The 25,757-nt window shown below is 35.4% G+C and overlaps 4 protein-coding genes across 5 annotated transcripts; 2 read left to right on the plus strand and 2 right to left on the minus strand.

Moving 5' to 3' along the window:
- Positions 1 to 4,899: 4,899 nt before the first annotated feature.
- On the plus strand, positions 4,900 to 12,370 carry LOC121243870 (cytochrome c oxidase subunit 6b-1-like). The gene is made up of 5 exons (XM_041141938.1): positions 4,900 to 5,206; positions 10,570 to 10,923; positions 11,043 to 11,125; positions 11,208 to 11,289; positions 12,039 to 12,370. Exons 1-5 carry the CDS (start codon positions 5,165 to 5,167, stop codon positions 12,090 to 12,092), a joined length of 615 nt encoding a protein of 204 aa, XP_040997872.1. The 5' UTR covers positions 4,900 to 5,164; the 3' UTR covers positions 12,093 to 12,370.
- Positions 5,706 to 7,822, plus strand: LOC121243872. Its single transcript, XM_041141939.1, has 2 exons — positions 5,706 to 7,238; positions 7,659 to 7,822. The coding sequence occupies exons 1-2, from the start codon at positions 6,692 to 6,694 to the stop codon at positions 7,664 to 7,666; spliced, it is 555 nt and encodes a 184-aa protein (XP_040997873.1). The 5' UTR covers positions 5,706 to 6,691; the 3' UTR covers positions 7,667 to 7,822.
- A 201-nt stretch (positions 12,371 to 12,571) lies between the features above and the next one.
- Positions 12,572 to 15,334, minus strand: LOC121243869 (E3 ubiquitin-protein ligase APD1-like). 2 transcript variants are annotated; one of them, XM_041141936.1, is made up of 8 exons: positions 15,115 to 15,334; positions 14,815 to 15,041; positions 14,614 to 14,710; positions 14,451 to 14,528; positions 13,808 to 14,028; positions 13,662 to 13,731; positions 13,251 to 13,554; positions 12,572 to 13,175 (listed from the first exon to the last, which is right to left on the minus strand). In XM_041141936.1, exons 1-8 carry the CDS (start codon positions 15,224 to 15,226, stop codon positions 13,097 to 13,099), a joined length of 1,188 nt encoding a protein of 395 aa, XP_040997870.1. In that variant the 5' UTR covers positions 15,227 to 15,334; the 3' UTR covers positions 12,572 to 13,096. The 2 variants fall into 2 exon arrangements, with proteins under 2 accessions (XP_040997870.1, XP_040997871.1); XM_041141937.1 differs by having other exon boundaries at positions 15,111 to 15,334.
- Positions 15,335 to 18,333: 2,999 nt separating this feature from the next.
- On the minus strand, positions 18,334 to 20,498 carry LOC121243873 (putative cyclin-A3-1). The gene is made up of 8 exons (XM_041141940.1): positions 19,998 to 20,498; positions 19,611 to 19,843; positions 19,431 to 19,506; positions 19,252 to 19,328; positions 19,076 to 19,109; positions 18,833 to 18,982; positions 18,608 to 18,742; positions 18,334 to 18,501 (listed from the first exon to the last, which is right to left on the minus strand). Exons 1-8 carry the CDS (start codon positions 20,409 to 20,411, stop codon positions 18,433 to 18,435), a joined length of 1,188 nt encoding a protein of 395 aa, XP_040997874.1. The 5' UTR covers positions 20,412 to 20,498; the 3' UTR covers positions 18,334 to 18,432.
- Between the last annotated feature and the right edge of the window lie 5,259 nt (positions 20,499 to 25,757).

Raw genomic sequence — 25,757 nt, forward strand, 5'->3', positions numbered from 1 at the left:
TGATTTGTATGTAACTTGTCTATTTGAAATTTATACATAACATTACTCTAAAATTATTCCACTAGGATGTAGTAATTTTCCTTCCAACCCGACAAAGAACGATAAGAAATGTCTCCAAACTGCATTCCCTAAATCACCAATAAAGAATGCATGATCTATGGTTTCCAAAAGCCATGTGAGCAACATTCAAACTTAGAAGCCAAACGAATCCCACGTTGTTGCACTTGCACTCAACACAACATGCTTCTAAGTCTTGCAGACCCGCTCTTTAGAGCATTCTCAATGGGTTATAAATTTTAAGTTTATGTGTAAAATGAAAAATGTTTGATCTACATATAAATCTTACACAAAAAATTTATACATTGATATAATTTAATGTAATCTATCGAATTGGAAAATTGTTATTATTCTAAAGTAGATCTAACATATTTCATTAAACCATATCAACGCATAAACTTTTTTTATATAAGATTTGTTAGTAGACTTATAAGATTTGTTATAAGTCTACTAACATAGTCTATTAACACAATAGACTTATATATAAGATTTGTTCGTAGATTTCTCATCACATTTCATCTCATCTCATCTCATCTCATATATTTCCTAAACTGATACTCAAATATAGTTATACAAATATTTTTAAACTAATCATTACAACTTTTCCAAACTTTTAAATAAAAAATAAAAAATAATTTAACTTTTTCAAATTTCAAAATAAAAATTATATTTTAATAATATTTTAATTTTATTATATTTATATTCAACTTTTTCTGTCTTCTTTTCCAAAACTCAAAAGCTACCTAATTCAAATTATCTCATTATTATTCATAAATCATCTTATTATTATTCAAAAAATTATCATATGATCTCATTTTACAAGCATCCTAATGCTTCTCATGTAAAATAGCTAAGGGATTTTCAAAAAATCTTTTTCAACAAATTATACAATGGAAGTACGAAATACATCTATGCTACAATAACAATCTTAATGTAGATTGACATTGTCTATCTATGCATAATTGTTTTCAAAATTTCTCTTACTCTCTCTCTCTCTCTCTCTTTTCATTATTTTTATCTTTTTTTCTTTCTTTCATCTCTCACTTTAACCCACGAATCAAATGAAATATAAATAAACTACTACTAAAAGCATTGGCAATGACCTAGCCAAATGCCAATGCAAGTCTATAATTTGACTATATTCATCAAAAATCTCCCACATTGGATTAGCTAAAAATTTAAAGTTTAACACTTGATCTACAGTAAATCTTAACTCCTCTCTAAACTTGGTGAGTCATTGTTTACCCTTGAAATGTTTATTTTATTATTTCTTCTACATTTCCTCTCTTTCCCTCGTTATTTCTCTTTCTTCGTCCGATTCCCTCGTTTTCATTTTCTTTCATCCTGAGGTTGTAGTACCAGGAGTTGGGCGAGACTGGTGGACTAGAAGGAGACTGGCATACACAAGCCTGGTGGTGGACGAACTCTCGGAGCTGAACTCGGAAGTCCTCGAACTGCTTCTCCAGCGAAAGGGACGAACTGGGAGCTTGGGCTTCAACGCCACCCTCCATCGAAGAGGAGCACAGAGAGAGAGGGAGGGAGAAAATCGAGAAAGGGACGAACTGAGAGCTTGGGCTTCTCTGCAAGGTTGCGCATTCCTCCACAAATCCATCATAAGAAAATCGCGATTTGGGTATTTTTTACAAATTGATTTGCGATTTTGACGAACTGTGATTTGCGATTTTGATGAAATGTGATTTGCAATTTTGATTGCGATTTTGATGAACTGTGATTTGCGATTTTGATAAATTGTGATTTGATGAACTGTAATTTGCGATTTTAGGTAGTACTATCGGTTTCTTCTGGTTTTGAGGCACTTCCTGTTTATGAACTATGAATGTTAAATTTGTATCACATGCACATACTTTTGTGAGTTTATTTGATGCTTATCAATGGGGTTATGTTAAGTGATGAATGTTGAATGAGGTTGGCTACCCAGGTAGAAGAGAAGAGAAGAGAAGAAATGATCTTTTTTTTTTTTAGGGGAGGGGGTTTTGTACGAGTAAGGGATTTAATTGAGGGATATTTTTTTGGGCCTTGTTTGTCATATTTTGAGATGAAGTAAATCTAATATTAGCAATGTTTGTTTCTTCATATGGTTGATGCAAGATTTGGTTCTACTCATTTTGTCACACTTCTTTCTATTTCATGATGTTTTGTTTAAACTAAAAAATCGAGACATGAAGTTAGGATTTCACCTTTAGATATATATATATATAAATATATATATATATATATATATATATATATAAAGTTTAACATTTGTGGAGTTTTATAGTGTTGATATTTGCAAATTCAGTCACTAATAACATTTGTTCAATTAATCTACTTGGGAAGACTCTAGTGCCCTCTAATAACATCAGCAACAAGATGTCAATCCATCAAGATATCACAAGTAAATCGTATACACAGTAGTATTGTATTGAGTGAGTTCTCAAGCATTGAAATTCAAAAAATGACCCAAAGCCACCTCCCATTGAGTTCTCAAGTATTGTAAATGTCCTGACTCTGACCCACTATTCCAGACCCAGTAGTATGTACCTTTCTTTCTTAGTCTATTTTTTTTTTTTAAAAAAAAAAACATAATAATGCTTCTTAGAAATTTACTATTATAGGATTTGGTCTTGTATCATAAGTTGCCATGAGAAAATATGTGCTGCCTTCTACAACTCACTTTACTATTTCTTGCTTTTTGTATAGGAACATTATGAAATCCATCATCTTTACAGTTTGTGAGGTAGATTAACATTATATTCAAATGATTAACATTATAAAATTCATGAGTTATACATTGCATTTTTTATTGTGCACTTATAATTACTGGAGCTGGAATTGCATTTCTATGATTATTGTTATTAAAAACCAAGGCAACTAAAGCTGGAATCTTGTAAACATGCTGGAATCTTGTGAGTTTGGACTTATATTGGGTAACTTTTATGACTTCTTGAAAATTTAATCTTTTTCAAAGATGGATACACATTTTGAGGATGACCCATTCTTCACCACTCTCTTGCAAAGTGGGGGAGAAGGTTGTAATAGCACCCCAATGCAACATTCTAATGTTGTGATCCAAGCAACCCTAACTGACGGTGAAAAGAGGCATCATTCAAAAAAAGTTCAAAGAGGAGCATCTTTCACTGTAGAGGAGGATAATCTCCTCGTCTCAGCTTGGCTCAACATTAGTATCAATGCGATAAGGGGTACTGATCAAAAGTCAACTTAAATGTGGAAAAGAATTACCACATTTTATCATGAATATAAAAAACCAAACATTGTTGATCGTTCTGAAGGCTCATTGATGAATCGATGGTCTATGATTCAAAAATTGACAAATAAGTTCTGTGCATATATAGCACAGGTAGAGTCATTGCACCCGAGTGGTGCAACCGAGCAAGATAAGGTATGTACCATTTTGTTTTAATTATGAATTTATGTTGGACTTATTTATGAACTAACAAATATTCCTTTACCTTTGCAGATTGAGAAGGCAAAGATGTTGTATAAAGAGATGGTAGGGTCTAATTTCACAATGGAGCATTGTTGGTGTCTTTTGAGACACCAACCAAAATGGCAGCAACACATATCTATCTTTGGTAAGAAGAGAAAGCTACAAGAAAAATATGTTGGTGAAGTTGATGTTGATTTAGTCGAAGAGGACCTAGAGGTTCTTACTAAGAGACCTCCAAGTAAAAAAGCTGAGAAAGAAAGGGAGAGGAAGCAGAAGTCGATGGAAGGCAAATAGGTAGAGATTAAAATTGCATTAGCTAAAATGACCGAGGATAGAGCGACGACCATGGAAGAGCGGAGAAATGTTATGTTGAAGGCAGACGAAAAAAACGAGAAAGTATTTGAACTAAAGAAGAAGAAGTTGGAACTAGAGGAGAAGAAATTTGAACTAGAGAAGAAGAATTTTGAACTAAAGATGGTGATGCTAGATGTACGTGATATGAATGCCATGTAACAAGAATATTTCCGTAATATTCAACTAGAAATTTTTTAGGATTTGAAGTCACATTCCAGAGTTACATCTACATCTCCTTCAACATTTTATGGAGGTGTCTAACTTCTAGTGTTGGTAGTACTAACTTTTTTGAGAATTTAGTGGCTACCCAGCCACATGTGGGTTGGATAAATATGTGGTTAGGTAGCAACTAAATGCTTGGACTGTTACTAAATCTGTATATATATTATTTTGTTGAGAACATCTTTTATTAAACTAGATTGTGTGTCTTCATTATTCTGTTGGACTGTAGACTATGGACTGTGTTGGACTGTGGAATGTGTTTGTATTTATTTGTGGACTGTCTTACTCAATACTAATGTTCATTTTATACATGTTGGAATGTGGACTGTGTTGGTGCCTAAAAGGAATGTGTTGGTATTTATTTGTGGACTGTGAACTCAGTTTTGGCTTGTTGCTTGTAAATAAATTTCTGTTATAGTGTCCTTTGTAGTATTTTTAGTAGGTCTGAATTTTAGTGTAGTGGACAAATCAGAAGGTCTGAACTTAAGTAGGTTATATTTTTTATTCCTTCTCATGAATGAGAATAGAGTTTTGTCTTAATTCCTTTTGTCTTTTGATTTCCTTTTGATTACATTTGCAATTTTAAGCACATTTTAAGAAATGGGTTGAGGAAACAATAATTTTAAATAAAATATAAATTATTAATTAATATATGAAGTATTTTTGTAAAATATAAAATTAAAAAATATTATATTATATTATTATTTTCACTTTAAAATAACTAGTTTAATATAAATTCAACTAATTAAAAATTAATACTATAATCAAAAGTTAAGTTTCTAAATAAATTTTAAACTTGGCCATACTCAATGGCCTAGGCATGCTCTAGATCCGGTGCAAAAATGATTCTCTCACAGTAGTGTGTGAAGCCCCAAAGTTGACACGTGGAAGAACCGAGTGGACTTCCCCCCTTAGAGTGTTAGAAACAAGATTGACCAATCGCCGTAACAAACAACCATTAAAGAAAATAAAAAGACCATCTTTCACAACCTAACCCCTAGACGCCGATCCCCACCCACACACCGCAGACCCATTACTCACCTAGCTGTGGTTGTGGAATACATCGCTTTCTCTTCCATCGAAATGGCGGAAGCCCAAAGCCACGATATCCCAACCCTCTCTGAGGTAATATTCTTATATTTTTTTTTTTCTTTCTAAACTACCCAAAGTCTGTAGCCTTGTTGAGTGAAACAAATGTCAAAACTGGCTTGAGGTGGATCTGTTTTGGTTCTTGATTTGTATTTTTTTTTCGGGTGAATTCTTGTTCTCAATCATGCTTGGATCTTTGATCTTGTGCACTGGGTTCTTAGACTAGAATGGATCTGGTCAGATGGATGTGGGAAACGATCCGAGTTATTTATTCGAGTTGCGCGCAAGCTGGCTCGGACACCAATGATTATCAAAAAAGAAAAAAGTTATTTATTTATTTATTTTAATTTGTACTCTTCCGAAAGTAAGTGGATTGATTAAATATGTTTGTTCCATTACGTGAATGTTGGAGCGTAATTTTTATGCTCTCGATTCTGAGCATTGATAAACCTTCTTTTCTATATGAAATGCACCTAATTATTGTTTCAGATTTTCGATTTAGTGAACTCTTAGAATTAATCAAAGTTTTAGAATCTGTCTTTGGTCAATTATACTAAGCCCCGTGAGTGCATGGTTACTTGCTGATGATATGTTATTCTTTGCACCTCGAGGAGATATCAGGTGAGATACATCTCGGTGCTTCAATCATAGAGTACACCAAGATTTTGTTAAAAACTGCATGATATATTTTAAGAACATCATGGTAGGATCTAAGACTTTCCTTTTTCTGGGAAATTTAAATTCCATCCTGCAATATCGAAAACAGATACGCAGGCTGGGGGCAGGGGACCCTAACACTAATCTAAGTAAAACAATGGAGTTCCAATAGAAATTAAGGAAAAAAAAAAGAATATAGCTTTTTTCTTTCTTTCCATTTTTTTGTGGATACTTTTACATTTTCCTTTTTTATCAGTAAACAAAGAGATTTATTAATGGTAAAGGTAGGCATAGCCCAAGTACGCGGGACATATACAAGAGCGACTCCTAAGCATGAGTGTCCAGTTATATGCTAGAACTACTTCTATTGCTTTGGGGGGAAATGTATGAAGTTCTTTTTCTTCCATAAGTCTTCGCTTGGAGTTAGCTGCGGCACACTGGTTCATTCTTTTTCTATTGATAAATGTACAAAGTTCTTCCATAAAGTGGCTAATTCACATCGGCGTAGCAATGCTATTGAGAAACTTCACTTAGGTACTCAAGTGCTCTCTTCCCCCCCCCCCCCTCCCCGGAATTAGAAAACCATATTGTGCATTATTACAAGAACCTCCTTACAGAACCGGCTTGTTGGAGGCCGAAGCTTGATGATTTGTTGTTTGAGACAATTGATTCGCAGAGTGCAAGCTGTTTGGAGAGACCTTTTGACGAAGATGAGATCTATAACGTCATTACCGGTATGGCCAAGGACAAAGCACCGAGTTCAGATGGCTTTTTGATGGAATTCTTTCAAACATGTTGGGACGTTGTGAAAGGTGATGTTATGCAGGTTTTATGTGAATTTCACTCTTTTAAAAAGTTTGAAAAATGCCTCAATGCGACGTTCATTGCTCTCATTTCAAAAAACATGGGGCTACGACAATTGAGGATTTTCGTCCTAGTCTAGTTAGTGGGGTATACAAGATCATCTCGAAGGTTCTTGCTAGTCGACTAAGCCCAGTGTCGGAACAAATTATTTCCAAGCCTCAAAACACATTTATTTGTTGGAGACAAATCCTTGACTCAGTTCTTATTGCAATTGAGTGTTTGGATCATAGATTGAGGGAGGGAGTTTCAGGCATCCTTTGCAAGCTTGACATGGAAAAGGCATGTGATCATGTGAATTTGGAATTTCTTTTATATTTGCTCGGTAGGTGTGGTTTTGGTGATAGGTGGATCTCATGGATTCGACATTGTGTTGCTAGCGCTCGTTTCTCGGTTCTAGTTAACAGCACCCTTACTAATTTTTTTGACAGTTCTCGTTGTTTGAGGCAAGGAGATCCTTTATTGCCCCCTTCTGTTTGTTATAGTTATGGAGGCACTTGGCCAGATGGTGAAGGTCGTTGTTGGAGGAGGTTTCCTATCCGGATTCCAGGTGGGTAATGGCACTAATGGGGTATACAAGATCAAAACGCATTTATTCGTGGGAGACAAATCCTTGACTTAGTTCTTATTGCAATTGAGTGTTTGGATCACATATTGAGGGAGAGAGTTCCAGGCATCCTTTGCAAGCTTGACATGGAAAACACATATGATCATGTCAATTTGGAATTTCTTTTATACTTGCTCGGTAGGTGTGGTTTTGGTGATAGGTGGATCTCATAGATTCGACATTGTGTTTCCAGCGCTCGTTTCTTCATTCTAGTTAACAGCACCCCTACTTATTTTTTTTACAGTTCCCATTGTTTGAGGCAAGGAGATCCTTTATCCCCCTCTTCTGTTTGTTATAGTTATAGAGGCACTTGGCCAGATGGTGAAGGTCATTGTTGGAGGAGGTTTCCTATCCGGATTCCAGGTGGGTAATGGCACTAGTGGCTCTATTATCATCTCAAATCTCTTATTTGCAAATGATACTTTACCCTTTTGTGAAGTGGACTATAGCCAGATCCAAACTCTACGAGCATTGTTATTCTGCTTTGAAGCAATGTCGAGGCTTAAGGTGAGCCTTGGTAAGTCTGAGATGGTGGGTGCCCAATATCAATAGCTTAGCGAGCCGTTTGGATTATAAAGTGTCTTCGTTGCCTATGAAATATTTGGGCCTTCCGTTGGGAGCAACACTTAAGGCTAGAGCTATTTAGGATGGAGTTGTGGAGAAGGTAGAGAAAATGCTAGCTGGTTGGAAACGGGTGTATTTATTGAAAGGGGGTCGGCTCACTTTAATAAAGAGCACCTTAACTAATCTCTCCACCTATTTTTTATCTTTGTTTCTTATGCCTGCAGGGGTGGCGAATAGGATTGAGAAACTCTTTCGGACGTTTTTATGGGGGGCTTGGGGGAGGAAAAGAAATTCCATCTTGTTAAATGGAACACAGTATGTTCTCCAATTTCGAATGGGGGCTTGGGAGTGTGCAACTTGAGAACCTTCAAGAAAGCTTTATTGGGGAAATGGTTATGGAGATACCACTTGGAGAGGGAGTCATTGTGGAAGGAAATTATTGATTCTAGACACGGAAGTGCTTGGGTGGGTTGGTGCTCCAATGAAGTGAGAGGGGGGGTATGGTGTGGGCTTATGAAAATTTATAAGGAGAGGAAGGCCATGTTTTGAAAAACATATCCGTTTTGTGGCCGGAGAGGGTACTAGAATTAGGTTTTGGCAGGATGTGTGGTGCGGAGTTTACGCTCTTGATAGGGCCTTTCCAGCTCTCTATCGTATTGCAACTAACAGGGATGCTTCAATGGTGGATTTGCGGGTATTTTCCCATGGCTCACCAATGGAATATCCTTTTTAATAGGGACCTTCATGATCTGTAATTACCCACCGTTTCAGATTTTTTCAAATTGATATACTCCAGGGGACACCTTACGGCACAGGGGGATGGAATGTTGTGGAGGTCCAATGACAGCAAGAAATGTACAGTCAGGGCATACTACAAAATATTGACATCACAAGCTAACGTTCCTTACCCTTGGAAGAATATTTGGAGGTCTCGTGTGCCTTCTAAACTAGCTTTTTTCGTATAGACTGCTGCTCTTGGGAAGATTTCGACCACAGACAACTTGAGGAAAAAGGGGTGTGTTGTGATGGATTGGTGTTATGTGTGTAAAAAGAATGGAGAATTAGTGAATGACCTCTTTTTGCATTGTGAGGTTACAAGGGTGTTGTGGGATGAGATCTTTAGAAGGGTTGATGTTGTTTGGGTAATGCCATCGAGGGTGGTGGATTTATTGGGCTGTTGGAAGAAGATTCAAGGTTGTCCTCAAGTGGCGGCAATGTGGAAGAAGATCCCGTTGTGCATCATGTGGTGTATTTGGTCGGAAAGGAATGAGCGTTGTTTTGAAGATAAGGAGCGCACAATGGCGGAGCTTCAGAATTTTTTGTACACACTTTAATGCTTTGGTTTTCAGCTATTGTACTAAATGGGAACAATGTTCATGACTTCTTGTCTTTAATCTACCGTTCATAGAATGTATCTAGGTGTTCTTTTGTATACGTCCTGTGTACACAGGCTATGCCTATTTCATTCGTATCAATAAAATTTATCTCTTATAAAAAAATTTAAAAAAAAAAAAAAATCTCGGCAAACTATGCTCAGAAACAATAGTTTATCTTTTAACTCTAAAATTAGTTGTGTCATATCGAGGGTCACTATAGAGATCAACTCGTTCAATATCTATGTTGGCTTCCTTCATAAGGAGTCACCTTTTAAGAAACCTAACTAAATAACAATGAATCCAAAATTTCATATCATTTGAAGACAGTTACATATGGGGTGAATTTGTAGGATGTTTTGGTTTCATTTTGGTGTTGGTAAGATTTTGGGTGTACTATCCTCACACCAGTGAAGGCGACCCTAAAGGCAAAATTTTTTGTATGGACAGGTTTTTTGGGGAAGATCCTCGCTCCAGACAATCTAAGGAAACGTCAAATTATAGTCATAGATTGGTGTTGTATGTGTAGAAAGAGTGGGGAGTCGGTTGACCATCTACTACTTCATTGTGATATTGCCAAGACATTGTGGAATGATGTTTTTGCTTGGGTGGGAATAGTTTGGGTGATGCCAAGATGGGTAGTGGACCTCCTAGCTTCTTGGAAAGCCATTCAGGGTAACTCTCAGATCACCTCAATTTGGAACATGGTTCCAATATGTTTTTGGTGGTGTATTTGGAGGGAGAGGAACGAAAGAAGTTTTGAAGATCAAGTGCAGTCAATGGATGAGCTTAGAAGTCTATTTTTCAATACTCTACTCCATTGTCGATTGTGATTGATTTTCATGGCTTATCGTTTCATGACTGCCTTGTATCTCTAAATTAAGCACGCTTAGGCGTTGCTCTTGTATATGTCCCGTATACTTGGGCTTTTGCCTATTCTTTTGTTCAATAAAACCTTGCTTACCGATCAAAAAGAAAAAAAAAATGCTGCAATGACATTCCCAAAATGTTTGGTCAGTCTTATTACTTCCGAATACTAATTGCAATAATTTTGACTCTAGTTCCTCAGCTTAAATTCCAGCATGAGCTTAGGAGGACTGATTAAGTTTATTGGACTTTTTCCTTATTAAAAGGATTTATTGGGTTTTCAACCTTCTCAAAGTCCCTTATGGTTGATATTTTGCACGGGCTCGATTTCCTGGGCTTGACATCATATTTTCATGCAATGCAATTTCTGATTTCGCTAATAAAAAAATTCCCATTTTAGCCTATTTTGTGGAATCCTTTCCTCCGTAATTAGATGGGTAACATTTCTGACTTACACCTTTGAGTTACAGCAATATTTATTGAAGGAGGAAAAAATATCAGACAAAGAAAAAGAGGTTGAGAACCCAGTAGCTACTGCAGCTGAGGAAGTTGTCACCAATAAAGCTGAGGTCTCACCTTCTCCTGCGGAAGAAAGCACTGAAGCTACCCTGGTTGCCACTGAAACAAGCAGTGAAGTAATCCCTCCTGCTGGAGAGAGCCCTGAAGCCAATTCTGATACTGTTGAAAACATTAGTGAAGCTACTCCACCTGCAACCGAAGCAACCAGTGAAAGTTCCGAGGCAACCGAAGCAACCACTGAAAGTTCTGAGGAGGAGAATGCTGGTGGTGATCAAGATGCTATTGAAGAAACACCAGAGATTAAGGTTACCGGGCCTAGATCATTAAGCCATAATTTCTTTCTGTTGCTACCTAACTGCATCATTTGCACAGCATTCCATCTTTATGTTTCCTTTTTGTTCACTTTTGAATTGTGGTTATCCAGCTTGAGACAGCACCTGCAGATTTTCGCTTCCCCACCACGAATCAAACGAGGCATTGCTTTACTCGATATGTTGAGTATCATCGGTAAGTTAAAACTTTTTCTATGATTTCCAGTTAATTTTTTTTAACTTATATTGGTTATTACATCTCATCTGATCTTTTATAGGTGCATAGCTGCAAAGGGGGAAGGTGCCTCAGAGTGTGATAAGTTTGCAAAATATTATCGTGCTCTTTGCCCAGGCGAATGGGTATGTGTCTTCAATACTTTTGCATACACACAAGACTATTATTTTATCTTTTCTTTTCAATCATCTTTAAGGTTTGTTCTAATTGCTTAGATGTTAGATAAATTTCCACGGGTTTTATTTCCTAACTGCTTTTATATATCTTGTACCGTAAACCCAATCTGATTGAGGTCCTGGTATACTCACTTTGTGTTGATGATGTTTAATTGCTGCTGAAACCAATGAGAGAATTTATTGCAAAGGTTTTTTTATTGGCACCGGGGGTCCAGGACGTCCTGACTTCCCGAGGCTTATTGCAAAGTTGAAGTAGACACAACCCGGGGGAGGGGCCTGGGTGGAGGAGGGGACACACCTAGATTGTAAGAATTAACACGTCTTACCTGGAGGTTTGGCTTTTGTAGAGTTGATGCAGTGTATCCGAATCTGGACTCGGTATGGTTGATTGACACCTTGTACTGTATAAACATCAACAATTTCTTGAGTGATAATGATACCTCTGAATCAAATAGTGAGAATTTGATGCTGCTGAGAGAGACTAGTATCTAGTTACACAGTATAAACGGGAATAAAAGCACAAATGGGCTCCATGCTCATTAACTAGCACAAGAAGGCATTGCTTTCCGATCAGGGTTTGCAGCTAGATCAAATATGAACTGGCGATAGTATAAAGATGCATTGGTTGGTCAATTGATCACAGTGTTTCATAGATTCTAAAGTCTTTTTTTTTTTTTTTTTTTTTTTTTGTTTGCCAGGTTGATAGATGGAACGAACAAAGGGAGAATGGAAGCTTTCCAGGACCTCTGTAGGTGATGTGTTCAAGTTGCTACCAAATTTGAGATATGGTTTCTTTGATGAGATATGGAACCTCGGGGAACATGCTTTTAGAACAATGAGTTAATAAGAAATTTTGGTATATTGGAATTAGTTCCATTTCAAATACAGAGAGAAATTGTTGCTCGTAAACAAAGTTATTGTTTTCGTATCATTGAGGTATTTTGCCATCATTTATTTGTGCTTTAACTGTTCCATAACAGTTGGATGTTACTGAATGGAAATCGAAAATAAAAATGTACTATTTGAATCAGTGGTTCTCTGATAACATAATAAATCGTATTGTTTCTTGGGAAAGTCTACATGCCACCGCTTTATTTTCTCATTCAAGGCCACGTGTTTTGGATGCGATGATCACTTCTTTTTAATGAGTAAAAGAGAATATAAAATGGTTACAAGGGTCTCAAGGGGACTAACAGTGATGCGGTGGTCGGAAAATATGAGATGGAACTGCTAAATGGAAATGTTTCCTACAATTTAGTTGGTGCAGATTACTTTGCAGGCAGAACAAGCTATGAAACACTGAAAGTAATTAACTAGACATCGACGTCTTTCACAAGGGTGCTATTCTCCGGGTATACAGTATCTTGGATGGTGGTGATACATCTAGTGAGTCTCCTTCAATGACGATGATTACTAGATCGACAGCTTTGGCTTTAGTGACTACCACGACGGATGGAGGCTTGTGCTTCCCTCAGTTCACCAGGTGCGCACTCTGAAGCCATGCATGCGGTAGTTGCCGCCAGAGTCGTGGCAAACGGCTGCTAGCATGACAAAGTCCTTGTGGATTGCTACAAAATTTTGCTCGACAGAGTTTGGGGGTTGTTGTAAACTGTAGTAGTTAGGATACATGACCTTGAACACTAGAAACTAGAAAGTATCGGCACTTATTCTCCACACAAAATGTAAAATTCTTCTTTCCAGGCATAAAATCTCGTTACAAGGGTAATCACAGATTCACTAGCTCCTTTATTTAGCTCTAAGAGTGAAACAATCTTTTCAATTTGTGAATAAGCCGCCGGCATATTGGACACACTTTGCTCTCCCCCTCCATAATCCTGCAAGATTGAATCCAATCAAACCTCCAGAAAAATTTACATCTTTAGAGACTATGAAACACCTGAAATATTTACCTTGATGCACATTCATAGCAGGTGGCACAGTGGCCACAAGGAACAAAAAAGCAGTTGCGTTGCTCATCGTAACAAATTACACATAGTTTTGCATCATATAATTCCTCCGAGCAGCTGCTATCTGCTTCTGAATCTTCCCCTTCTTCACCTGTTCCATATGCGCTCCGACTCGGCTTCACCGGCATTATAGGGTCAGTCTCGGTTACTTCCCGCTCTTCTGGTACTGCTATGTCTACTGTGGTACTCTCTCCATCACAGGCTCCAAGGTATTTCAATATCAGAAATACTACAATTATTAAAAATCCTGCAATGTAACAAACAAGACCACAGGCAAAGGTGAGATTCCTAAAACAGTGGAACCATTAACCAATGAATCCTTTTTTTTATTTTTCTTCTTCTTTGGTGTTGTACCTAAAATTGCAATGTATGTTACCACTCGTGCCACGAAAGAAAGCTCAATATACCAATCATCACCGCCCCCCTGCAATGAATTAATGAGTTTAGTTTGGGAAATTTGTTAATAAAATTGTATTGACAGCTAAGGGATGAGGCCTCACATCGTCAGGTGTGGCGAGTATGACATATTGAATATCAGGGAATACAAGGTTGATCCGACATGAACCCGTTAGTGTTGAGCACATGTTCTTAGCTTTAGAAATATCATATATCTTAGCTGAAACATTCACTCTCATGTTTATAATTATGCTTCTAGGATTCGTGTTGATGATGCCAAGGTAGTACTTGTCATCTTCCTCGATGCTGTATTCTGCCTCTTTACCTGCCAAAATACGCAATGAATCTATTCATGGATCTGTCTACCTGTCTAGGTCCAACACCTTTATTTTCTAGTTTCAGTGACTGGGTTTGCAATCAAGCAATCAAGAATTTCAGAAAAGCAATTTCTTTCCTTTCAAGACCTATTAGCATTGTCGAATCAAAACCTCTTCAAGTTCAAAATCTCAAGTGAAGTATGTCATACACATTTACTGTTGCCCGTGTGTGTTTCTACTATATGACCCACTTCATGTATCTCTCTCGCACTTAAGGCCCTCAAATTTTTATCGGGCTTGAGTAGACATTTTTCCAGCATTATCAATACAAGAGCAACTGATTACTACCCAAATTCAGCCGAAATGCATAGTTTTACACTGGATTAAACTAAAGTTGCTCAAGTATATCTTGATTTAGTAGATTGGTTACCTTCTATTGCTTCATGGGGTGCAAGGGCATCAGGGGAACCTGTCGCTTTTGGCAATACTGTGTTGACTGTCCGCTCTCCTGTATTAGATGTATTTATCTGTGAATGGTCGATTCAACATTCTAGATGAAATGTAGGAGAAAATGCTGTTAGAGCTGAAAGAACCTTTAATCATAACCACTTGCAGTCGATTTAACGCACTAGTTGGAGCCTCACATGTTATACGGATTGTTGATCCGTTGTTCAACCACAAGGAAAATCCCTGGAAAAAAGAAAAAGAAAAAGAACTAAACAGAGCGTTTCAATCTCTCTAAAGATGAACTCACATTAATATTGAAGAAACACAAAAAAAAGTTCATTTCCTACCTTGCGGCTGCCGGACGTAAGAATCATGTAGTTTGATACACTCCAATTTGCTTGGGAGCTTAAGTCAGGTTTCTCGGAGAAGGAATAAAGAAGGACCCCTTTCTTAGCATCATCTCTGACTTCAACTTGTTCCACAAAAACAGAGCTTGCTTGCATCAACCGTGAGGAGCTCGGTCCAAGCACCATCTGGGAATCCCCATAAAACCCATATCGGATGCTGACGAAAACTGCAAAAAATGCTCATTTTGAGATTCAAGTTGTCTGTTGAAAGGAAATCGCCAAAGATGTCAAATTACATGCCACATAGCCAAATGGTCAGAGGAGCCAGCAGGCGAGCCCAGGTCTCTCGCCACCACGGCCACCGCCGATAATGACTTGTTGAAGGCATCGTCGTCAGGAGCTGCCGGTACATTGCCCTCTCTCTCTCTCTAAGAATGGGAGAGAAGACTTTGGGGAGAGAGGAGCAAGATGAGAGCTACTGGTCTGTTGGAGTGAAGAATGTGTGAGAGGAAGACTAGTAGGTTTGGAAGGGCACAAGCTATGTTATTTGTGTCAGTTGAGGTTTAACTACCTATTTTCAGTGTGATTGGCGGGTAACCAACGACACTTGAACGTTAGGTGTCAGTTATTAACACGTTTGGCCTATTGTCTGGCTATTGAAATTTGAGAACTTTTAGCAAAACTGGTTCCTCAAACTACAGTTTTCTAGCTCTTTGAAAAAATTTTGAGATACAAACACGCCGGAACTCGATTGAAACATTATAATAGACATACGTTCATCCCATGCATAAACTATCATTATTTCATATTCTCTTTGTTCGTGCTCGTATGATTTTGCATATGAGCTCTTCTACGTACAAGTGGATTCGTGGACTAATTTATGTACTAATGTTGACGTAGATTATTTTGTTAAATGTTCATTTTCAAATCCACACTGTTTCATTAAAATCTATATTTCCACCTTAGCATTGGTACGCGTATTGATGTGCAAATCTACTTACAACCAAATTTTTCCTTTTGCGTATAGCTGCTCATAAGTCAACGTGTTAACACACTATTTATAGTGGAACTCATTATAATTTTAAAAAATATAAAATATCATTCATTTTTTAGCATAGTTAATGTGAAAAGTTTCTACGTCAGTAATGGGTTGGATGTGACTTAACAACCTACATATTCTCTCCAAAATTAACTTTTTAATGTTACGGTAGTCATGATATAATATATTCATATTCTAGTATGCATGGTGATATAATTTATTATCTACACCATCTAGAGTATTGTGTAAATCAATTAGTCTCAATTCATATTGTTGATTTATTGTGTTTTCATTCTTTGTTTAGCCTCATTCACTTACAAAAATGTAGCCCTCAAATTCTCTCTCGTTCTCTCCTTCTCCATCCTCAATTTTTATAATATTTTCAACATAAAGTACTAATTAGATGCTCCGCTTGGATGTACAAGAAACTCACTTATGATCATTGAAGGAATGAGTTCAACCATCCATAAGTGGTGGGAAGTGGAACATATGGGGGATGACATTTGCAAGGAAATTAATGCTCAAAATTTATATATGGCGTCCATAACAATTTCCAATTTAAAAGTATTTATTTATTTATTTTCAAAATGAGTGTATGGTACTTATGCATTATATGACTGTAAATATAAGATCTACATAAAAAAATTAATTTATTAATAATGAACTTTATTATTTTTCAAAAAAAGCCCATGATGCTTGCACTGCATGACTTATCTAGTTAGGTTTTTTTTTTTTTTCCTTTTATTGTTCTTTTTAAAGTCTGCTGACGATATCAACTCGCAGGCCTCATTTAGTTACACAAATGAAAAGAGATGAAAAATATATGAATGGTAGTGAGATAGTTTGTGAATAGTTTTAGTTAAGATATTTTATGACATTTTGGAAAATGATAGAAAAAAAATTATATAAAATTATTATAAAATTAAAATATAATCTTTTAAGAAAAAATCTACTCATTATCCTCACAACGCATATAATTTTATTATTTTTTATCTTATCAAATGTGTGGTATATGGATGATGAATAAAAAAAATAAATTAGTTTTAGAAGAATAAAACCAAAAAAAAAGTGTGATGTGTGATATGTAGAGATGATGAGTAGCAAAACTTATTTTTTAATATTACTTTTGTTTTGAGATTTGAAAAGTTGAATTATTTTGTGTTTTATTTGAAAATTTAGAAAAATTATAATGATTAAATGAAAATTTTAAAATTTTGAAATTAAAAAGTGTTTGTATTTAAATAATGTTTAAATATTAAGATGAGATGAAATAGGTTTAGACCATTTGTAAAACCAAATAGGGCTAAGTAAAACTCAAAACTTGGGCACACCCTATAGGCTATGGCTATTTATCTGTTGTTGACATTTTAGATGTGTCAAATTTTCACAAAATTTGATACAATTATTAGTTTCAGAATATTCACTTTAATGCAATTATTAATTTTAAAAACACATTGTGAATTGAATAAAAACTCAAAAGAACAAAATGTAATTAACCCTAATAGTTTTTATAAATACACAACTATTTATAATTTTTAATATTTTATTAGCTCATTAATAAAATTTTATTATTTTTTAAATTCATATCCATGAAAATAAAAAATAATATTTTATTAAAATTAAATATTATGTCTATATTATTTTTATTTTGTTTTTATTTTATTTTTATTTTGTTTTTAATTTTATGAGTTTGTTACTTATTATCCTCATACACCACACATTTTTATTTTATTTTATTTTTAGTTGTATTCTTCCTAAATTAATTAAATTCTTCTATTCATCATTCATATACCACACATTTGTTAAGATAAAAAATAAAAATAATAAATTATGTGGTGTGGAAATAATAAATAGAATTTTTCACGAGCTAAATAGAAAATTCTTTAAATTACAATTTCATGCAAACGGTTTTATAATATTATAAACCAATTTCAACTAATAAAAAAACCATTATAAACTTGGTTCTCGTGCTGTCTATAACTTAGGGGATGACATTTACATGGAAATTAATGCTCATAATTTATATGTGGCGTCCTCCATTACAGACTTTACAGTTTCTAGTTTGAAAGGTGGACTCTTTAATATTCCAACAAGTCAAACTGTGGAGCTTTAGGCCTTGTGCATGAGCTGAGAAAGTTGACTGCCGACTGCATCCATCTGTCTGCTTAATCTTAACTTCAGCATGAAACGGTCACAGGCTTTTCCAGTTATAGAGGTCCAGCAAGATTGCCTCATGGGCCATATCAATATATACTTCGCATTCATTGGCCACCCGAAATCCTGCTTCCAACTATGCATTCATTCTAAAGAAGGTTGCCACTTGCCAGCAGTCATGGCGAGTGGTGTATAGTTTACTGAACCCTTGTATTGATATTTGATCAGCATCAGCCATGCAACTAAAAGCCAGAGACTGAAAGAGTGATGCTACAGAAACGAACCAAAAAAGGGGTAAAAACACGGGGGCTCTCACAGTTCTTTTTGGTCAATTTCTGTGTCACTTTTGTTGAAAACAACCATTTCCGTTCTACGACCCAAAACTTTTCCTGCTACAATGTCTTCTATCAATCCAAACGCCAGTGTCATTGTTTTATATCCTCGAAGTAAGAAGTCGGTATTTCTGGCAAAGGCAGAGACCCCACATATTTGAACTGCTCCCAAGAAAATTGCTTGATGAAATTAGACTACGCATTCAACAAATGTACAAATTTATATCAAATTATAAATATAAATTTTTAACTATAAAATTATAAATACCTTATGCTGCTTGTATTTATCTCTTATAGCTTGCAAAGAACCTCCTTTTTTACGTAGATGCAGGTCATGTATGAGATGAATGCATTCCTTCAAATCAACTGGTTTATAGCCAGTATAGTTTTGCAATTTTGGGGACTGAGAAAAAGCATTAAGATGTAAGTACTAATTCCCAAAAAACAAGAGAAGAATAACATCATCAGTAAGTCTCGAGTATCGTGCCCTTACCCAAGGATGCATCTTTGGTTGGATAATAAATCTTGCAATAAATATGACTGATGCAGCCACCAAGGAAGGTGAAAATTTCACACAGTTATAATCTAACAAACTCAACTCTGCGAGATAATAGCCCAGGAACTCTAACTTCGAATTGGGAGTCTGCAGAAGATTGAAAACAAGTAATCAATTAATGAGCCAAAAACAGAAATTTAATGGGTGGCCTTTACAAGAGTAGAGAGAGACTCGGCTTACTTTGTAATTTTCTTGAGCAACACTATTGAAAATTCTGTTAACCAAAACGGAAAGGAAAAAAAAAAAAAAAACAAAAGTTAGCCAAACGTATAAATGAATTCTTAAAATCAGTCCTTTCCGCATCATCGATTACAAAAAATACAAACAAATTCCACAAATTCGAAGAGCATCCTTGCCTTAGAAATGTCTTTATGGTAGGATTGCCCATTTCAAACATTAGCAACTTGAGTATATCAGCTTCCATCTTCACCACCTTTAGGATAACCAGGAAAATTCGTAATAATAATACAAGATGAAGACCAATATGGGATAGAAGGATGAGTATTAATCAAAAGATATTACAAAAATTAATCACCTCTGCCTTAGAGAATGTGTTATCTGTAATACAGCAAAATTCATCCACTTTCGGAGGGGTAATCTCTTCATACTTTCTACACACCAGAATAAGAAAACCAAAAAATTGCAACTAAGAGAAAAGCCCATATTAATGAAACAGAATTTTTGTATCGGAAATCACAAACATCTGGAAGCTTACGAGGCAATGAGCATTGAAGAAACTCCCAGCAGTTGAAGTTTCTGCCTATTGAGAACATTCAAGGATAAGAATCTGTCGATGTATGAAATGGAAAGATACAGAGTGTCTGGTAGAAGCTTGTATTCCTCTGCAACATCAACCAGCCAATCCACCAATATTCCTCTCATATTGGCAGTAACATCCTTCTGAACCTTCTCAAGGTAGTCGGGTAAAGGTCTTCTTTTAGATTCCATCTGAAACACCACCCCATCGTCAGAATCCCAAATGCAAAATTTCCAAACCCATAATTCCAACACCAATAATCATGCTAAACCCAGATCACAAAAGACTTAGATCTAGAACATGGGACAAATTTCACATAACCCACGAATAAAAACACCGTTTTACCTCCATTTGCCGAAGATACTCATAAATATCAGATGCATAAGCCCCGCACAGTTGCGGATCATCCGACTTGCCGTTAATGTCCGACTTCTCAGCGATTTCCTCTGTTGCCTTTGCTAGGGTCGTCCTCGATCCCTTTTTCTTGGCCTTCGCTTTTGTTTTACATTTCGGCTTCAACAGCTCAACCCCAGCGCTCGGACTCGCAGTAACAACAACGTTTGAAAGATTTGGGAGCAACCCCAAAACGACACGCTTCTTGTTGGCAGACTGGTCCTCGATTGCAGCTGCCCTCTTCTTCGCTGCGCGAGTGAAATGTACGCATTTCTCTTTCTCCGCCATTACTCCTAGTCCCTCCCACAAGCTCTTTGCTTTCAGTTGGGTCTTGGAGCAGGAGAAAGAAAGAGTGCGCTGCGGCATTGGAGCTGAGTTGTGAGAGGTTTTGTAATGAGAAAGAGAGCGCCATCCTGTGTTTTCAAAAACACAATTTTTTTGGATGAGAGTGGGAGTATTTTTGGATGTTTGAGATTTTTGGCAAAACTCAGTTCCCGGGTCTAAGCGTATTTTTTGGACTCGGCGCCTTCGTTCATGCCCTTCAAATATTTTTAGAGCGATCTCATTCTTTCATTAAAAATTCGTTCACGCCCTTAAACTCAACTTCTACTTCTATCCATGGACGTGAGTCGTGACCGACCGCATTTAACGAGATGCTAAAACATACATCTTTATTTTCGGGCTGATTTGAATATATATATATATATATATATATATATCTCATAATTTTTTTAATAATAATAAAATGGTTTTAGTTAAATTTTATATTGGGTTTTGGAAAGTAAATTAGAAAAAATTGTATAAAAATATTATAAAGTTAAAATTATTTTTTCATATTATTTTTGTTTTGAAGTTGATAAAAATTGTATTAATTTTTGTGTTTTGTTTTAAAATTTATAAAAATTATATCGATTTTGAGCTAGGATAATATTAATTATAATTAGATGAAAAAGTTAATAATTAAAAATTAAATAATATTTTATATTTAAATAATATTTGTCAATAAAATTATGAAAATTTTTAATATGTAATCATGTGTCTCATCTCTATCTTCGAAGGTCCCTTAAGTAATCTTCACATGACACTTATCTCGAACCTCCAAACATCTCACGCCCATTCATAGCTGGCGCGTGGGTACAAAATAGTGTAGATTATATCAAGATTCTAGTCGACCATTTGAAAAAGTTTGGATAGTAAGTTGAGTTGAGTTGAATTGAGTTGAGATGGGATAAAAATTGAATGTTAAATAAAATATTATTAAAATATTATTTTTTAATATTATTTTTATTTTTAAATTTAAAAAAATTGAATTGTTATTGTATTTTGTATAAAAATTTAATAAAATTATAAAGATTATATAAGATAAGATTGGTTAAAATACTCTCTTAATCTAAAAATGGCCTAATGATCTCTCGTCCAAATATGTGGAATAGGTGACAGAGACCTCTTTATTACAACAATATATTTAAAGAGAAATGATAGATGCAGTTGTGAATGCTCTAGCGTCGTACAATCACTTTAAAAAATAATAATTTTTTAATAATAGATTTCATTCTTTTTCAAAGTGATTGCACGATACTTACGTACTCCATAACTACACGTAGCATTACCCATGTTTAAAATTGATGCAATCTCATCTATGGCAACTCCCACAACTTCAATAGAAAACTGAACAAAACTCTTCGAGGATTGCCATCACAAACCACACTCATAGTTGGTATTCTCTTTAACCATATTGCAGCCCATTAACCAAGAGAATATAGGACTTGAGATACTTCATTAGTCTCAACTTATCCTCATTTATTTTCCTTTTACACTTAACTATTTGGCATCAAGATATAAAGATTATTTGGCATCAAGATATAAAGATTTGAGTAATTCTAATTACAAGTTTTAAATAGATAAATTTTATACAAATTTTTTATAAAAAAAAAAAAAAAAAAGGATATCAAGTTCCCTCCCCCCACTTACCATTTCATTATAAACTAAACGAACCTTTTATTGTAAACTTGTAATTGCTCTCCTTTATCATATTGATTTCTTTGTCGTTTCCCGCTTCCAAAATCCATATTATCCCACATCATCTCATAAAAAAGGTAATTGTTACAAGCAGATTATGGCCTTGTTTAGATAGTAAAAATATTTTATCTTATCTTATTATTATAATTTTCTTAAATTTGTACACAAAATATAATAGATAATTTAATTTTTTTTAAATTTTAAAATAATAATAATATTAAAAAATAATATTTTATTCAACTTTCATTTCAACTAATTATCCAAACGACTTTTCCTTTATTGGTCTCTTTCCAAATCAATACCCTTTATAAAGCCAGCCGCTTTCAAAACAATTAGCAATTCAAATTTCCAGTCATAACGTGTTGTCTTTCCATTTTAGAATTCCATGAAGTCCACAGACCATACAATGCGAAGTCATCACCTCTTCCAAACTATTTAGTTGCGTTTAGATGTTAAGGTGATTTCAAATTATTTGAGTTGATCTGTGAATAATATTTTGTGGGTCTTACTAAGATTGTTTGAATGTAAATAGATTGAGATATGTATTTGAATGTATGGAATAAGTTGAGATAAATTTAACTTTTTATAAAAAGTTAAAAAAGTAGTGGGTCTCACCAATGATTAGTTTGAGATGGATTGAGATAATCTTAACATCCAAATATTAATTAAATAGATACCCTCCTAAATATTATAATAAGCCACACCCTTGTCCAACAATATTAAGATACTTTATCAATACTTCTAATGACATTTTAAATAGTTTTGATTCAAAGATAAGTTGAGATAGTTTTAAATGAGTTGAATAAAATATTATTAGAATATTATTTTTTAATATTATTATTGTTTTGAAATTTGAAAAGGTTGAATTGTTTATTATATTTTGTGTGAGAATTTGAAACAATTGTAATGATAAGAATAGTGTTAGGGTGTATGTGGAGACTGATTTTGGAACTAAAAATCGAGAAACATGTGTTTGTTTGACATGCGCTTGATAGTGGACTTGGGTGAAGCTAAAAAAAAATCATAGTGTTCACTCGACCCCCGCTCGACACCCTGCTCGAGCTAATGTTGTTCGCTCAATACTCGCTCGACACTTCGCTCGAGCAGAGAACGCAAATTTTGCTAGATTAGAGTTTCCAACACCATATGATATATATATGTCATATTTGATTTATTTGTACGAATTTCAACCTATTTTAAGAGAACAATTGTCAAATGAGTATATATTGTGTGTGAGAGCAAAAAGTCATAGAGATTGTGAGTCGAGATTGAGTGATTGTAATCTCTTCTGTTAATAAAATTTATACAGCTCTATGGACATAGACAATTTGCTGAACCACATATATTATGCACCGTGTGCTTGATTGTGATTGCTTTTACTTTATTTGCCATCATTGGTGTGTGTGTGTTTTGCACAATATTACACAACAATTAGTATCAAGAGCCAAGGTCGGACCTGGAAGAGAATATTGGCTGGAGATAAAGTGAACGCACCCGAGATCAAGAAGTTCGATGGCATTGATTTTTGGTACTGGAAGATGCAGATTGAGGACTATCTCTATAGGAAGAGGCTCCACCTTTCACTATTGGGAAAGAAGCCAGAAAGCATGGATGATGCTAAGTGGACCCCGTTAGATTGATAGGTTATAGGGCTTGTTCGGCTGACCTTGTCCAAAATAATGGCACACAGTTGAATTCAATATGATCACAAATCAACTGTCTTCTGTAGAGATTGAGCTTAATGATGAGATCAGAGCGTTGATTATGTTGACATCGTTGTCAAATAGTTGGGAGACCATGAGGATGGTTGTGAGTAGTTCAGCCGATAAGACGAAACTGAACTACGACGACATACGTGACATGATCCTTGATGAAGAGGTACGTAGGAGAGACTCGGGTGAGTTCTGGGGTTCAGGATTTGTCCTGAATGTTGACAATAGGGGCAGAGGACATGACAGATCAAGCTCTAAGAGTAGGGGGAAGACTAAGATGAGATTTGGGTAGCAAATCACGTGCTGGAGTTGTGGCAAGCCGGGCCACATCAAGAGAAACTACAAAAATCAAGAAAGTGTTGAGGATGATGTTGTGAATGTAGTGGCAGAAGAAATTCATGATGTCTTACTTTTTGCAGTACATAGTCCGATTGATGATTGGGTGTTGAATTTAGAGGTTTCGTTTTTGTAACATACTAGTCATAAATTTGGGGTATGTAAATAAATCTTCTAGTTATTTTTTCTATTATTATTATTCTTATAATCTTATCAGATTTTATATTTATTAATTTTAATAATTTCTATTATAATTATGTTGAATTTACTAGAGTTATGTTTCATTATTAATTCTAATAATTATTACTAGATTTTATCAGATTTTACATTCCACTAAAGTTTTGGTTTGAATTTAAATATTGTTTCTTCTTATCCCCACCCGTAAGCATCATCCTTATCTCTCGAATTTGTAATCCTAATCTATCTCGTTCTTACCTCTTGGTTGATCATCTTAATGGAAAACCAAGTCTAAAATCCTATCAGCAAACGTTCCTTTTCACTCTATAGAAACCCACGAAGCCTTTAGAATAAACACATAACTTTTTAAGCCCTCGTATCAATCCTCTGCAAGCTGCCAACTCGTAAGCCTTGTTCTTCAAAACCACCGCAGCCTCCCTCCTTCACAGCCCTTGCCAACCACCGTTGAATCCGCATCTCTCCTCTTTCTCGGAAAGTTTTTTTCCCTTTCTGTCTGCCATTCTCTCTCTCTCTTGTTTTCGGTCTAACAGTTTCTCTCTCTAAACTCTCTCTCCCTCTCTCGGCGTCGCACCACCACAAAGAAACCAGCTGCGTCGCCAACCACCTCCAGCCACCCAAAGCCGCCACGCATCTCTCCTCTCTCTCGGTAAGCTTTTCTCCGTCGTCAACCGTCTCTCTCACCCCATACATTTCAGTTCTCAGTCTAACCCTTCTCTCTCCCTCACACGGCATCGCACCACCCTGCTCAGGAACCCAGCTGAGTCGCTGGCCACTTCTAGTCACCCCGAAGCTGCCATTGCCTCAGCCTCTCTCCCTTGGTGAGTTTCAACCCTGTATCGCACGCCACCTCCGAGCCCTCTGTTACTCCCGCATAGCTCTATTCCTTACTTCTTTTTATTTTCTAGTTGGTAAAGTCTAGTAGGTTCTTTTATTCTTACTTCTGTAAAGTCTAGTTGGTAAAGTACTTCCGCAAAACACCCTTTTGACTTGTAACTCTTCTATAGTATTTTATTAATGTTTATTTTGAGATTATTACATATACACCCCTTAGTGTTTAAGAAATGATTGAATTGTTTTGGACTGACTTTTTTTTTTTTTGTGGGCTCTTATCTATGGGCTTTTTTTTTTTTTTTTTTTTTTGAAAAATCTTATCTACGGGCATAAGTCTTATTTTGTTACAAAGATTAACAAGTTATTTTTTAAATTGGGCTGGACTTCATATTTTAAATTCGGCTTAATTTAATTAAATAAGTATGTTAACCCATTAATCTATATCTTATAGAAAATATTAGAAATTATTTATATTATTAAATATTGAATTTTTACTTGATTTCAGTAGTAAATACTAAATGGTTTAATTATATAATGAGTCTTATGAAACCAGTTTTCATTAAGATCTAATACATTTAAATACAATATGATTTCTACTAAATTAAAATATGTTATT

Source organism: Juglans microcarpa x Juglans regia, chromosome 8S (assembly GCF_004785595.1).
Source record: "Juglans microcarpa x Juglans regia isolate MS1-56 chromosome 8S, Jm3101_v1.0, whole genome shotgun sequence".
NCBI lineage: Eukaryota > Viridiplantae > Streptophyta > Magnoliopsida > Fagales > Juglandaceae > Juglans > Juglans microcarpa x Juglans regia.

Coding starts and splice junctions, on each gene's coding strand:
- LOC121243870 (XM_041141938.1), top strand. CDS start 5,165: ATGGCGGAAGCCCAAAGCCACGATATCCCAACCCTCTCTGAG. Junction 5,207..10,569: donor ATATCCCAACCCTCTCTGAG/GTAATATTCTTA, acceptor TTTGAGTTACAG/CAATATTTATTGAAGGAGGA. Junction 11,126..11,207: donor CGATATGTTGAGTATCATCG/GTAAGTTAAAAC, acceptor GATCTTTTATAG/GTGCATAGCTGCAAAGGGGG.
- LOC121243872 (XM_041141939.1), top strand. CDS start 6,692: ATGCCTCAATGCGACGTTCATTGCTCTCATTTCAAAAAACATGGGGCT.
- LOC121243869 (XM_041141936.1), bottom strand. CDS start 15,226: ATGTACCGGCAGCTCCTGACGACGATGCCTTCAACAAGTCATTATCGG. Junction 15,042..15,114: donor TCTGACCATTTGGCTATGTG/GCATGTAATTTG, acceptor CATTTTTTGCAG/TTTTCGTCAGCATCCGATAT. Junction 14,029..14,450: donor ACCCCATGAAGCAATAGAAG/GTAACCAATCTA, acceptor GTATTTTGGCAG/GTAAAGAGGCAGAATACAGC.
- LOC121243873 (XM_041141940.1), bottom strand. CDS start 20,411: ATGCCGCAGCGCACTCTTTCTTTCTCCTGCTCCAAGACCCAACTGAAA. Junction 19,844..19,997: donor AGTATCTTCGGCAAATGGAG/GTAAAACGGTGT, acceptor GTGGTGTTTCAG/ATGGAATCTAAAAGAAGACC. Junction 18,502..18,607: donor ATAAATACAAGCAGCATAAG/GTATTTATAATT, acceptor TCTTGGGAGCAG/TTCAAATATGTGGGGTCTCT.